We start from the raw sequence: 15435 nt of genomic DNA, 5'->3' as shown, positions 1-15435 counted from the left end.
TACTACCATACTGACTCTACTGAAAATTGATGAGTTCAGTTTTTATCCATTTGAACAGGATCAAATGTATTTAAGATTTAAAAATCCACTTTTATGATAAACTAGGTTAGTTTGTTTCACAAGCATGTTGTTTCATATTGCATGGGCTACTATCTAATCAAGATACACTTGTGATTTGTAATGTGCTATGACCTATCTTCTTCCACAGGCTGCATTAGGAATTATGCAGATGGTTGAAGACACCCTTATTGAACATGCTCATACAAAACCTCTCCTTCCAAGTCAGCTGGTTCGGTATAGAGAAGTTCAGCTCCCTGACAGTAAGTGGAAATGTTATATCTTTGGTAATGGACTACTTTGACATAATATTGTGTGTGATTACAGATGAGTTGAAGTCACTTGGATGATAATATATAGTTTTATGGTAAAGATCTACTGGGATCCTCTACTATTTATAGCTAAAAGTAGATAATTCTGCAGGAAAATTATCTGTAGGAGTGCCAAAGAGGTAAAATTGGAGGTAGGCAATTATTTTGAAGAGAATGATACTGGAATTGACTGGTAATTGAGTATAGAGGAGTTAGGGAAAAAAATCACAAAACTAAAGAAATGTTGACTGTGAAGCATGAAATAAAATTTATTTATAAAAAATGTAAATTAGAATTAGGAGTGCATAGGAGTCTTTGGCAGAAGACTCACAGGTGCAGATAACACCATGTATTCATTGCATGCATATTTGATAAGGAACTAATATAAAGAATTGATAATAATATATTGGAGTCTGCAATGTTGGGTTACTTTTACATTAACAGTGGTTTCCTTTGATATAGAACTCATTAAGCATTATTTTCAATATTGTTCAGAATTGTATGGTGGGAAGTATGTTAGACCAGGGATGAGAAGCATTGATTTTTTTCTTTAAACTTTTTCTAAAAGTAATCACTTCCTCTTCTGAACCCCCAGCACAGGTTTTCTGAACCTTTCCTTGTTTAACCTACTCAGCACTTCCTCTCTTGTATTGGGATTGAAGTGCATCTCCATCTCCCCTGTTAGGCTATACATTTCTTAAGGCTGGAGTCTATGTCTGGCTCACTTGAGTAGCTACTAAAGCATTACCTCAGGATCTCTTTGTTGAATGCTCAAAGACACTTTGAGCACAGCACTGCTATTCTGCGTGGCCAGTCATTACAGACCTGGTAATGGTTACTTTCAAACTTCACTTAGTTTGTTCCTCAGTCACCGCAGCATGGCAGAGAGGGAGAATCAGGAGCTGCCATTCAAGGGAATTCCCTAGTGGTCCAGTGGTTAGAACTCTGCACTTTCACTGCCTACCGCCCTGGTTCGATTCCTGGTTGGGAAACTAATATCCCACAAGCCGCTCGGTACAGCTGAAAGAACAAGTGATTGAATGAATGAACAAACTGCCATTCAAAAACCGTAGCACATGGTCATCAGGCAATGACTAAACACTGTGTATTTGCTTAGTCACATTTACTGCTCATGAAATAGTTATCAGATCATAAAGCATAGCCATCTGTTTATAACTTTGATGAATACTTGAACAGCATATCTGAGTTTTTGTCTTAGCTCGCCACCCTCCAACTTTGTGTCCTTGGACAAGTCACCCCGCTTCTCAGGGTCTTAGTTTCCTCATCTCTAAAGTAAGGTGTTAGGCTAAGTCATCTCTAAGCATTGTGCACATTTGTGTAAATTTGTGAATTGACCTTCAGTGTGGATGTTGGTAAACAGTATTAGGAATAGAATGCTAAATAGATACTGGCACAACTAGTCGTTTAAAAATTGTTTTGTATGGTTATTAAAACATAGGTAGTATTTCTGTTGAAGTTCTTATAGATATTAGCTAGTTCTAATCTAGTATGTACACTACATTGTAGATTTCGTTAACTATGGATCTCATTTAGCATTAATACTTAGTCATAAAATGGGTTTTTTATAAGTGTTTTGCCCTTTAAAGTCAGTGAGTATTTATAGAGAGCCTACCAAGTACAGATCACTGTATTAGGATTCCCTTGGGTAAGTTGAGTTTCACATTCTTAATGAATTAATTGTAATAGTTTGGAACTGCCAGAAGACACCAACCGAACTGAACAACTTTGTAACAGCCAAACAAAGCAGTAACTTTATTAAACCCTAAATAAATTTTTGAACGTGTTGCTGTCTTCTTGAAACTTCCTAGGAGGATGGTTTGTCTATCAGCAGAGGAATGAAGTTCACAATAACTGTGGCATCGAGATATACTACCAAACAGACATGCAGAGCACCTCGGAGAACATGTTTCTGGAGCTCTTCTGTCAGATCATCTCCGAGCCATGCTTCAACACCCTGCGCACCAAGGAACAGCTGGGTGAGGGGGAACCAGGGGATGGCAGGATACCTCAGTCCTTGAGGAACAGCCATTGTCCTCGAGAGCATTCTCCACATGTACAGTCCCCTAGCATGATGCTTCAGGCATGCTCTACTCAGAAAGACTGTGAAAGCCTTGTTTGTGGGGAATCCACTTCTAGAAGATAAGCAATTAACATCTCATGGACATTAGAGCAGTTCTTAAGGAGATGATACTGTGTTTACATTACATACGAGTCTATAAAAAGGTCATTTTGGGTGGGATGCTAAGGGAAGTCTGTTATGGGTGACAAGGTGGGAAGCAAGCCATCCACAGAAGCTTAGATTTACTGAATTTTGCGTTCATTGAGGGGGCAGGTATTTTCTTTTATTCATCTTTGTTTCCCAAGCCTGGGGCACATAGAAGGTACTCAGTAAGTGTCTGTTGAGGAAATGTTTTGGCAGAGTTCTAGGCACTATTAAAAGCCTTGGAGATCCTGGCAGGTTTGATCAATTAAGGAAAGAAACAAGCCCCAGTAATGTACATTGAATAACCAATGAAAAAGGATTTGGGTGAGTGTCCCCAAGTAACAATCTTCTTTTAAATAGCCACAATGGTAGATGCTGGACAGCAAAAGTGGATAAGTTATGGATGGTCTTTCCCTTCATGGAGCTCACAATCTAGTCAGTAATGCAGACCTGTAAGGAATAATTGTAGTACAATGTGGCAAATGCTACTAAGAGTGTTCAAACTCTAAAGGCTATGCTGAAGGAAGGGAGGTGTGGTTTGGGGCAGAGCAGCTGGAGAAGGCAAGCCACGAACGCTGTTTAGGAAAGATGTAGACGGTAGGTAGTGTATGAGCTCACAAGGTGACAGTGGAAGTATGACCTTCAGTTACTTGGTCTAAAGATTTGCATTCTGAATGGAGTTGGTCCAGGAATGGGTTATCTAGCAAGAAATGCAATAGGGGAGGCAAGTTCACACAAGGAACTTGGATGTGAAAGGAAGCCGAGCTAGGACAATGGTTAGGAGATGAAAATGAGTTCTGCATTTCATAGGGATGAGAATAACTTTAACATGGATTGAAGGGGATTAACTAGCAGACAGGGAGGAGCCTGGGAATATTGAGTTTGAAAGATAAACAAGGGTTTTATCTCCAAATTTCTACTATTCTTCAGAGAGCTCTTCTGCCCTGTCGTTAGGAACTGAAGATATTTTAATTGCTCATTTCTTCAGAGGTGAATAATATAAAGCCCTAAAGTAGATTTTATTTGCTCTGACAGGATAATTTTTGAAAGATTAAGAGTGACCCATGTCTCAAATGCCAAGGTCCTGACTGGCTGGTGTTTGCGTTTCAGGCTATATTGTCTTCAGTGGGCCACGCCGAGCCAATGGCATACAGGGCTTACGGTTCATCATCCAGTCGGAAAAGCCACCTCACTACCTAGAAAGCAGAGTGGAAGCTTTCTTAATTACCATGGAAAAGACCATAGAGGACATGACAGAAGAGGCCTTCCAAAAACACATCCAAGCATTAGCGATTCGTCGACTAGACAAACCAAAGAAACTGTCTGCAGAGTGTGCTAAATACTGGGGGGAAATCATCTCGCAGCAATACAATTTTGACAGAGGTAAGACAAAATTAGGGCCCCAACATTCATGGCATGTAAGTAAAACATTTGAGGACATTGATGCCATTCTACAAAATGGTATTTGTTTTGTAGGTGATGTTCCAGTATGATTTGGGATGGGGGTGGAGGCATACCACTTCTAAAGAATCTTTATTTAATGTAACAACAATTTCCTAGTAGAAACTTGAACTTTTTTTTTTCCTTCTCTGAACTAGAGCTGGATCTATCTGTATCTCATAATAATGCACTAATAATAAATCTGATTTCACTTTTTGTGTTCATTCAGTACGCCCCTGAGGCTCTGAGCACAGATATGTAGGTATTTCTCATAACTCTAAATGGAAAATGTGCAAATTGAACTCTGTTGAGACAGGTGCTGCCCTGGAGGCACAGGGGTTCAAACGTTTCCCTTTAGGGATCTCCCAAAATTTGTCAGTGCTTTTAGATTTGGGAGACTGTGCTCCCCAAAGTGTCCTGCTTATCAGCTTCCTTTTGCCTTTCTTAGAACAGATTAACAATGGAGTGCGCTCAGCTACACTAGAAGTCAGAAAGAGTTGGGTTGTGTTCTCACTGTGACACCAACAAGCCAAAGATCTCAGCCAATATTTTTGGGGCCTGTGTTTCCTTACCTGTAATTTTTCTAGCAGTTGGATTCACTGTTAATAGTACTGGGTTGGCCAAGAAGTTCGTTCAGGTTTTTCCGTAAGATGTTTTGGAAAAACCTGTGCGAACTTCTTGGCCAACCCAGTACCTCCCACTTATTGAGCATTTGCCCTGTGCCCCTGGTATTGTGTTATTGTCAGTTAAGTAGTTGTTATCCCCAATTTCTAGATGAGGAAACTGAGGCTCAGAAAACTTGAAGTGACTAGCCCAAGACCCAACATAACTAGAGAGACAGGATATCCTCTTACTTTTTACTTGAAATTTATTCCCTTACTACTTGCAGGAGCAGATGATCACTCAAAAAGATGGATTCTTAAGAGTGTTGGAGTGAAGTATATTGTCATTTAGTGTAGTGTTCTGGGATACTTAAAATGAAAATATTGTAAATTCTTGTTTGATTACTTTTTTAGATAATACAGAAGTTGCCTATTTAAAAACACTTACCAAGGAAGATATTATCAAATTCTATAAGGTAAGTTCAATTTGCATGTTTAGATTTTGACTGATAAGGAAATATTGTATGCACTGTGTTCTGTGTTGCTGCTTTGAACCCATTCAGGCAGGATTTATGAAGGCATTTTTATGGACCCAAGTATTTTGTGTGTGTGTGTGTGTGTGGTACGCGGGCCTTTCACTGTTGTGGCCTCTCCCGTCGTGGAGCACAGGCTCCGGATGCGCAGGCTCAGCAGCCGTGGCTCACAGGCCCAGCCGCTCTGCGGCATGTGGGATCCTCCTGGACTGGGGCACGAACCCATGTCCCTGCATCGGCAGGCGGACTCTCAACCACTGCGCCACCAGGGAAGCCCTGGACCTAAGTATTTTTGACACATATTACTGTTAAGAAAAAGAGATAGTCCCTATTGAACCCAGTACTGTTTTTCTCTCCCTCTGGACCGAGGACTATGGTGGCCCTTCCTGGCTTCCAGATCCACCTGTTTAGGTTACCCTTCTATTTCTTCTCTCTGTTCCTCGCCCCAGCCCACAAAGAACATCGCTGAGCTTTTGGTGGGAAGAAAGAGCAAAGAAAACAAATAGAACTTGGGAATCAGATTATTTTCCAGTCTCTGACAACTATAAATCATCTTCACTAATTTAGGTGCCACTATGGCTCCTTTTAAAAATAAATGATTACTGGGCTTCCCTGGTGGCGCAGTGGTTGAGAGTCCGCCTGCTGATGCAGGGGACACAGGTTTGTGCCCCGGTCCGGGAAGATCCCACATGCCGCAGAGCTGCTGGGCCCGTGAGCCATGGCCACTGAGCCTGCACGTCCGGAGCCTGTGCTCCACAACGGGAGAGGCCACAACAGTGAGAGGCCCGCGTACGGCAAAAGATAAATAAATAAATAAATAAATAAATAAAATAAATGATTACTCACCTTTGAACTGTGTTCAGAGATCTTCTGAGTTGTTTTTTTTTTAATTGTGTTTATTGAAGTATAGTTGATTTACAATGTCGTGTTAGTTTCAGGTGTACAGCAAAGTGATTCCGTTTTTTATATATATATATTCTTTTTCATATTCTTTTCCATTATAGGTTATTATAAGATATTGAATATAGTTCCCTGTGCTATACAGTAGGATCTTATTGTCTATTTTATATATAGTAGTTTATATCTGATAATCCCAAACTAGAGATTTGTTAGTTTTTTTTTAGGTAGAATGACTTTTTATACTAATTATTATATTTCTTTATTTATTTTTGGCTGTGTTGGGTCTTCATTGCTGCGCGCAGGCTTTCTCTAGTTGCGGTGAGCGGGGGGCTACTCTTCGCTGCAGGGCGCGGGCTTCACATTGCAGTGGCTTCTCTTGTTGCAGAGCGTGGACTCCAGTAGTTGTGGCACGCGGGCTCAGTAGTTGTGGCTCGTGGGCTCTAGGGCGCAGGCTCAGTAGTTGCGCACGGACTTAGCTGCTCTGCAGCCTGTGAGATCTTCCCAGGGCAGGGCTAGAACCTGTGTCCCCGGCATTGGCAGGCGGATTCTTAACCACTGCGCCATGAGGGAAGTCCCAGATTTGTGAGCTTTAAATGCCTGAGCTCACTGAGAAAGTTCAGTTCATCAAGAGAAAAGAGAGGCACCACCATTAAAGTTTTCCCAGTACAGCTTGAAGAGGTTTACACCATCTAAATTTTCCCCACCTGTAACAGAATTCATAGAAGGGTAGCAAAAATTTTAAGTGGGCATATAATGTGTAGTAACCATGCTAAGTGCAGAAATTAAAAATTTATGCTGTAATAGAGTTGTACCTAAAGTGTTATATATATTCTTTGTAATGTATTGGGACCTCTAATTTGTGTAAAATACTTCTATGTCTGTTTTTTAGGACAAGGAACAAAATTCTACTCCATAATTACCATAGCACCTTAGAATTATACCCTATCTAGTATCCTTAGCTAGTTCTCCTGGTTCATATCTGATTTATCAGACACCAGGTTTTTCGTTGGGAGCTCAGGTCCTGCCTCATGCTAACATCTCTGTGAGGGATGTCATCTGCTTTTCAAGGTCATTTCTCAGGTATCTGTTGTAACTGCCGTAACAGGAGTGGTGCTTGCAGTTCTCATTGGAATGATTTTGTGAAATTAATTGTGCAGTGAAGGCTAATCAGATCTAATTCACCACTATTGGTGCTGTGTGGGAGAGTGAGGAAAATGAAACAGCCCTGAGTTGGAAGTGCTGATAGTTTCATAGAAGAAAAGGGTGATTTAGCACTGTCTACGAGTTACTTTCCCCCCAGATCCTCTGCAGGGCGACAAGGTTTCTGGTCTCTGTATGTGCAAACAAATATTCATATAGCCAATAACACCTTAGCAATAAGAAAAGAGAGACAGTAGCAATTTTAGGTTCAAAATTTGACAGTAAAAGACAGTATTTTGAATGTTCCTTTCTCAGCAACGGGATTTGAACCATTTTGGCTATGGACATGGCTGGCTGGGCAATTTACCATTTTCTTTACCTCATGGCTCCCTTGCATTGTATAGAGGAATTGTGCTTTTTTGCAGTGATAGTCTTTTTTTTTAATATTATTTATTTAGTTTTAAATTTTGGCTGTGTTGGGTCTTCGCTGCTGCATGAGGGCCCTCCCCAGCTGCGGCAAGCGGGGGCTACTCCTTGCCGCGGTGCACGGGCCTCTCATTGCGGTGGCTGCTTCCCCTGTTGCGGGCTTAAGTAGTTGTAGTGTGAGGGATCTAGAGCGCAGGCTCAGCAGCTGCGGCTCACGGGCCTAGCCACTCTGTGGCATGTGGGATCCTCCCAGACCAGGGCTCGAACCCGTGTCCCCTGCACTGGCAGGCGGACTCCCAACCACTGCACCACCAGGGAAGTCCCAGTGATAGTCTTTTAAAAAATATATATTTTGACAAGGGGGAGGCTAGGCCTGTGAAGGGGCAGTGGGTATATGGAAAATCTGTGCACCTTCCACTCAATTTTGCTGTGAACCCAAACTGCTTTAAAAAATAAAATCTATTTTAAAAAAATGTGCGTGTACATATGTAACAAAAGCGCATACTTTTTTTTTTTAATTTTTTTTCTTTTATTTTTTGGCCACACCATGCAGCATGTGGGATCTTAACTCCCTGACCAGGGATCAAACCCATAATCCCTGCAGTGGAAGCACAGAGTCCGAACCACTGGACCACCAGGGAACTCCCAACACATACATATTTTTTAAATAAAACAATATATAAAATAAGATTCTGTTCTGAAATATAACCCCAGGTAGTCTTTGTGTCTGTGGAGAGAGAGCTGCAGTAGGACCATGAGGGGCAGAGTTGGGTGTGAGAGCAGGGCTCCAGGACACGTGTCCGCTGCCAGGCTGTTCAGCCGTCCAGAGCCCTGCTCAGAGCTGCTCACTCAGTGATCTGTGATCTGTGGGGCAGATCTGTGGGGCTGCTCACTCAGTGATCAGTGATCTGTGGGGCAGCAGCAGGAGCACATATGGCCTCTGAGCACAGACTCTGGGCTCAGCCCTATCACCAGCTAGCTAGCTCTGTGACCTTGGCCAAATTACTTAAGCTTCCTTATTTACAAAATAGAGATTATGGGGTATTCATTGAAATGAGGTATGTAAAGTGATTGGCACTTAGTAGCATTTATTAAACAGTCTCTATCGTTATCTCTTTATTAGTAATACTCAATCTTAGGATTTTTAAATATTTTAATCAGAATGTTTTAGATCGGAATATGTTTTCCTCCTTGGTGTTATAAAGTGGGTTTTAGTTGTATTGGTTTACTACTTAAGACTGTTACACTTTGTGAGGTTAGTTACTTGTTCTCGACTGCCTACAAAAGAGGGTGCTCATGTTCAGCTCTCTTTGGTTCCTAAGACATTTATTTTAAGACATTATTAGTTATGTGTGTTCAAAAAGAATGATGACTTAATATGACTTACTGTGATGTTTCCAGAAGAAATGAAGATTTCTCTTTCCTTCCACAAATTCTGTTATTTATTTGAAGTCACAGGTGGTACCTGATTATTGAATTTGTGAAAATAGCAGTTATAAGACTGACTTTCTGGTCTTAAAAGAATGAGAGTATTTATTACCAAGCTTACGCTAAATCTAGAACAGGCTTTCCCTAGCTATGTTCCATGGTACAAGATACTAATAGGGGGTACCTAGAAAAAAGGGTTTCGTGACCATGTACGTTTGGGAATGACTACTCTTTGTTCTCATTCTTGGAGAATCACAGAGCATGTTAGCTTTTGAAAAGTTCTAAGAACCCCATAGTTAAGATTTCTTTAGCCCAGCATTTGTTCAGTTTTGATTAACAAAATATTTCCTAAGCTGCTATCACTATGGACACTTTTTTTTTTTTTTTGCACAGAATACCTATAAATATCTCTTAGGACTCTAGTGTTCCTTAGAATAGAGAAATTCTAAGAAATTTCTGCAATTGGTTGGTTTTTAGAAAAATGGGGATTATCCAAAGTTGGTCAGGAAATTGAACAGGATATTCTGCTGTAACCGATACAGGTTAAGAGGGCAATGAAGGTTTGGGTGATAAGGGATCAAGAATAGGTCTTTGGAAGCAAACGTTTTACTCCCGTAAGATGCTCTCAGATGGGGCACTGAATGTTACTGGAGGCTGACCTGGGCTGAGCTCCTGAAAGAGGCTGTTCTGCCAGCTGGCAGAGCCGTGGGCAAGCTTGCTGTGCAACCTCAGCAGGGCTTCCGTTGCAGCTGCACAGGGCCAGGCTTGCAATAACTGTTCCGTAAATAACCGTGAGTCAGTCTGGCTTTGCTGATGATCTCTTCCTCTGAGGTTACAAAACATTGCTGCTGGCTGAGGCATCAGGGGAAGCTTCATCACAACTTGTGTTTTCCCTTTGGAAAAGACAAATACAGGTCCAGCATCAAGGAAAAGGTGAGGAGGCACTTCCCCACAGGATCCTTCTGCCAACATACTACTCCTGGCTTTCTTGGTAGTAACTAAGGGGAGTCCCTCAAAGCAACGTGGTGCAATGGAGAGAACAAGCAAACCTCACTTCTGGCACCATCCCTTCCAAGCTGTGTGACTCCAGCTGTGACTCTTTGTTTTAGAGTCAGAGTCTCTAAAACAGGAATCATCGTTATGTTTAGCTTACAGAGAATCAAGTGAGCTAACATAGGAGAGAGGCTGATACATGATGACACTCAAGGGATGTTAGTTTTCTTCTTAGTGGGGCAAGCATCGTGGTCATCCCTTAACTAAGCTCAGGCCATTGTCTCTGCAAACACTGCAGATCAGTAGGTGCAGCCCTGCGTCACACCCCAGTGAGAACTAGGCTAAGGTTTTAATCCCAGCCCAGGTACCTACTAGCCGTAGGAGCTTGAGCACTTAATCTCCCTGGACTCGGTTTTCTCATCGTAAGATGGGGTTAAGAATAATTCTTGCCTACCTCCTAATCTTTGTGGAGTTCAAATGAAATACTATAGGTAAGGGGAAAGAAAGGGAGGCGTCTTTACTGTTTCTGACTGCCTGAGAGCTGATTCTTCATGGTCGTAAGAGCACACCTCATTTTAAGTTCCTTAGTGGGGCAAAAGGGTGACCTTGCTATTCTTTCCACCCAGGAAATGTTGGCGGTAGATGCCCCAAGAAGACATAAGGTATCCGTCCATGTTCTTGCCAGAGAAATGGATTCTTGTAAGTATTGAGTATTGACTTTTTCAAAAGTGTGTTTTTAGGCACACGATAGCTGTACCATGCCATAGTCACATCCCTTATAGACCACCAGGAAGTAAAGGGGCACAGAAGGGGAACTAACTAGAGACAGGGTCTGCTCTGTCAAAGCAAAAATAAGGGGAAAACGGAAATGAGGCAGTGAAGGAGAGAGCCAACAGCAGATGACACAGTGCCGAGCTGGCTACAGCTGCATAAGAAAACAAGGCCAGGTGCTGGTAGGACATCTCCAAAGAAGCTGTATGGAACAACTGCATGTGGTGGGGGAAGGGTGAGCAGTTTATCTGTCCTTCCCATCTCCTGTCTGTGACTGTCCAGGGTTTGCCCCATGACCATTTACTCCCCCAGCCTTCCAGTTTGTTTTACTGGGTCCTTCTGGGTGGCCAGAGCCTCAGGGTCCAGTGAGGTCAGAGCTGGGCACTAAAGCAGCTGCGGCCAAGGCTATTTAAGCACAGTAACATCATGAACCATCATTAGGGACACTCTGGATAGGAGGCAGGACAAGCGAACAAGGCCTTGGGAGTACACACCCTAAAAGGATCTGAAAGGTACATGAACGGGACCTGGTGCAGATTTTTAGTGAGCTGAGTCTGGTTTGTGTTTGTTTGCTCTTGTGTACAAGTATCAATAAGTGCAAAGTCTTAAACCTTTTGTTTTTTATAGGTCCTGTGGTTGGAGAGTTCCCATGTCAAAATGATATAAATTTGTCACAAGCACCAGCCTTGCCACAAGTAAGAAATATAAATTTCATGTTAGCTTTTGCCCTGTTAGAGGATCTCCTACTTAGAAGGAGCTTGTTCACCAGGACACGTAAGACCTAGAGATTTCAGGTTACGAGGTATTCGGGCATCTACTTTAGGTCTCCCTTAAAGACCAGGTTGCCATTCTTTCCATTTTCAGCTGCAGAGACTCAGCCTTCGCCCTTGTCCGCCTTGTCCTCTAGCTTGAACGGTTGTGTTACTCTGCAATGAGTCATCTCCAGCCACATTTATCCCAGCCTTTTCCATAGTGCTTGTGCATGTTAATCATCTGGAAAGGTTGGCATTTACTTGCAAGAAGAGGAAGCTGGCAGTGTAATTAGGCTCTTGCTGGGTGGGCACACTGGCCTCTACCACTCCGCCAAAGCGGCGGTCCTGAGCCCTCAGTGGGCCTGCCCTCGAGTGCCCGGAGGAAAGCTGAGATTCTTCCCTCTGGCCCAGAGTCCTACTGGGGACATTCACCATAGGTTTGCATAGACCCTCTGACCTTACTGATCCAGGAAGAGAGGTCAGTAGATATAATATGTAATATATAGTGTAGAAACTAGTGTGTATATGTAAAAATAAAGTTTATGTCCTGTTCAGTCTGCTTTTTAGGCTAAATACACTAAGAGAAAACTTTTTTTCTTTGCAGCCTGAAGTGATTCAGAACATGACTGAGTTCAAGCGTGGTTTGCCACTGTTTCCCCTTGTGAAACCACATATTAACTTCATGGCTGCAAAACTCTGAAGATTCCTCATGGGCGGGAAAGCGCAAGTGGATGCATTCCTGAGTCTTCCAAGGGCTATAGGAAAACAGTCTTGGCCACTTTAATATTTTCTGGTTCACTATTAGAGAGAAAAACAGAAAAAAAAAAAAAAGTTGTCAAATGTCATTATGTAGAAATATTAAAAATCCAAAGTAATTAAGTTACAAAATCTTATAGATGTAGAATATTTTTAAAATACATGCCTCTTAATATTTTAAAAGTTTTCTTTTCATTACTAAGAGAAATGTCCCTTATATAACAATACTTAAAATGATGGATGATATTCCTATAGAAACTTTCTTCCTTATTCTGTAAAATAGTCACTTGTCAGAAGAAAAATATGTTAGCTTTTTTCTAAAAGCCTCCTAGGTTGACAGAAAAGACTTCAAAACATATAGAAAGATAATACCTTTTTAAAAATGGGTCCTCAATTTTGCTTTCTACTTAATGGTTTCATGTAAATAATGGAGAACATTACATTTGGCAGATAATGAACAAAGCAATGTAATTTTCTTTTATTAGTGAAATTGCTGATTATATAAGGCATGGTTTTAATCTTTTTATAGAATTTGAACGTTTTTTATTCAAACTAGTAAAATGCTGGAAAACTCTAGAACACCCTACTTATTTACAGTGCTAGAAATACAGACTTACCTTACATCAATTTTGTCCCAAAATGAATTTCTCAGGATTACTGTGATTTGTTTTTTTCTGATTGAATTATATTGACATTCTTGTTCATAGTTGGTTTGCAGTGTTCCATCAGTGTCACTTTTCCCCATCAACACGTTGCTGTATTTATTTAACAAAAACAAACAGGGTCAACTTCAGATCCCACTGAGTGTGTGACATGCTTTTCCAACATCATCTATTGTAAACACCTGTAACTTTTTACTACCACGAAATTGCAGTCAGTATACGAACCAAAATATTTGCCCCATTATGAATATAAAAGGCAACACGTGCAAAGACACCTTTTTGGAGGTAAAAAAAGGAAAGCCTTGGATTCTTCAATAGCGTGCTCTCCGTAGAGACTCTGAATCCTGTTTTGCTACCAGTCTAATACTGCCTTAAGTGTAAAGTTACTTTTTGAATATATAAATTCAAACATACAAACACACAGATGATGACTGGAGTGAACTTTTAAAAAATATTTTTTTTCATGAGATACAATTTTGGATGAAATTGTTACTGTAGATTTAACAGCTGTTTTGAAATATTTACTGTTATTAAAACTTAAAGAGAAATTGGAGACATACAGGAACTAGTAACAGTAAGTGGCCCTGTAGTTCACTAACTCAGGCAAAGTAAAGAATGGCATTTTCAAATGACATTTCACCTCCATATGACTTGATTTGCCAGGACTTCTTTCTGTAGAGTCATGTCTTTTCACATCTTAAGTTTTCACATTTTCTGTTTTTCTGAATAATCTGAATTTGGGGCAAGAATGATAATCACAACTGTGGAGGCTGCTTTTGAAAGCGGGGCTCCATTTCTACTGTCAGACATATGTGGTGCTGTAACCATCTTTTTATCCCTGCCTTCAAGAGCTTCCTTGTATGAAGCCTGTCTTTGTCCATCAGAAGGTGTGTGAGTCATCATCACTTCCTTCTGGTTTTATGCATTTGTAGACTATGCAGCTTTTCATCAAACTGCAGATATATATGAGAGGGATCAAAAACTAGTCCTGAGTGCATAAATCCACCACTGGAAAAGTAAATAATCCACTTATATCTTTTCTGTGGAAAATTATGTGCTACTGGGTAACTTTTTGCTCTTTAAAAAAAAAGGGAGGGGGTGAAATTTAACAGTGTCATTTTTATGAGAAAGTCACGTGAAGAAATCTGAAAGGCATCTCATGTAGTCTTACAGGAACCTGTGGTTGCTCTTGAGTGTGCTCTAGCATTGTCTGGTTTCCACTTTGGATCTAGAGCTACTGTTGGATCACTCAGGCATACTTACGGATTCAGCTACATGGATCCAAGCTGCAGTCCCTGAGCAATAACAGACTACCTGGCTACTGCTCTTTACTCAGCGCTTAGTAAATGAGATTTGTGAAACACACTAAGGTGTTAGTTACCCGTGACTTTTTGAAAAGTCTTCTTTTTCACCGCTTGATGTGGAAGAGAGAGCATGTGACACAGCCAGTACGTGGTAGAGTGCTAGGGTAATCCTGTTTACAATAAATTGCCTGAATTTCACCTCTGGAGTTTGCATTTGTATTATTTTTACAGTTTCAGTGGCCAATCCTCAACCTACCTCTCAACATCCCGATTTGACGATGTTTCTTGCTTTCATTGTTCCTAATGTAGAAAGCAGTGGATTTTTTTTTTTTTTTAAGTGAATCTGGGTAACAGTGATTTAGTCAAATAAATGGGTCAATTTCACAGTCTTAAGAGTAGATCACTTTCGTAAAACAGGAATCTCAGTGTGAGAGGCTGAACTCCTTGCTGACGCCAAACCCAGAAAGATTTGTCCTGCGAGTTTCAGGGAGGAGAATTCAGAAGGTAGAAAAAATATTTCTGTCCTCATCTTCCTCGCGTGTCTCCAGCGGCAGGTTAGGCAGATATCTTGTCCGATCCCTGGCTTCTTACTCCCTGTCAAAATAATCTTTCTACTCGTGTGGTTACCAGCTGGTTCAACCAAGCATTTCAAGAGGGAATCTGGTGGTTCTTCAGTTTCCAACCTAGGACAGTAGTGCAGGACACATGGTCGGCTTTGTGCTTAGGGAGGACACAGCTGCCCCATCTGGAGGCCTGGAGCCACCCCAGGTTTTAGGGCTTGGTGCAGTTTCCCCCTCTCTCATGGTGTGTGAGGGGAATCATCTGGTCCCCTTCTCTTATTTGCAGCATGTTTATGGTGAAAACCAAGGATTCTCACATACTCATCTCCCTTTGTAAGGATGGTTCCTGCCCTCCTAAGCCCTCCCTGGAAGGGCCTCTGACCGGTAGGCTTCTAGATCCCTAGTATTCTGTGCTGCCCATCCGATGAAGTTCATTCACTGTCCTTATCAACCTGAACGTTGACCACTCCATGGTTTCTTGTGGCAAAGCTTATTGGTAGTACTGAATTGCTACTTTTCTCACCCAATCTTTTGACATGGGAGGACGATGATTAAAATCATCCTCATCCCAGGTTT

The 15435-nt window shown here is 41.4% G+C and overlaps 1 protein-coding gene across 3 annotated transcripts in view; it reads left to right on the top strand.

The window, feature by feature from the left end:
* Positions 1 to 15013, top strand: part of IDE (insulin degrading enzyme) — a 121000-nt gene extending 105987 nt beyond the window's left edge. Inside the window, exons 9-15 of one of the 3 annotated variants that reach the window (XM_007471561.1) lie at positions 209 to 320; positions 2198 to 2365; positions 3703 to 3975; positions 5049 to 5110; positions 10681 to 10753; positions 11453 to 11520; positions 12182 to 15013. In XM_007471561.1, coding sequence (XP_007471623.1) covers positions 209 to 320; positions 2198 to 2365; positions 3703 to 3975; positions 5049 to 5110; positions 10681 to 10753; positions 11453 to 11520; positions 12182 to 12277 — 852 coding nt within the window. In that variant the 3' untranslated portion in view covers positions 12278 to 15013. The remainder of the gene's footprint in view (positions 1 to 208; positions 321 to 2197; positions 2366 to 3702; positions 3976 to 5048; positions 5111 to 10680; positions 10754 to 11452; positions 11521 to 12181) is intronic. The other 2 variants (XM_007471559.1, XM_007471560.1) reach the window with 2 other exon arrangements.
* Positions 15014 to 15435: the final 422 nt, after the last annotated feature.

Source organism: Lipotes vexillifer, unplaced genomic scaffold (genome assembly GCF_000442215.2).
Source record: "Lipotes vexillifer unplaced genomic scaffold, Lipotes_vexillifer_v1.1 scaffold325, whole genome shotgun sequence".
NCBI classification, from domain to species: domain Eukaryota; kingdom Metazoa; phylum Chordata; class Mammalia; order Artiodactyla; family Lipotidae; genus Lipotes; species Lipotes vexillifer.
Note: the sequence above shows the minus strand (reverse complement) of the source record. Positions and strands in the feature narration are given on the sequence as shown.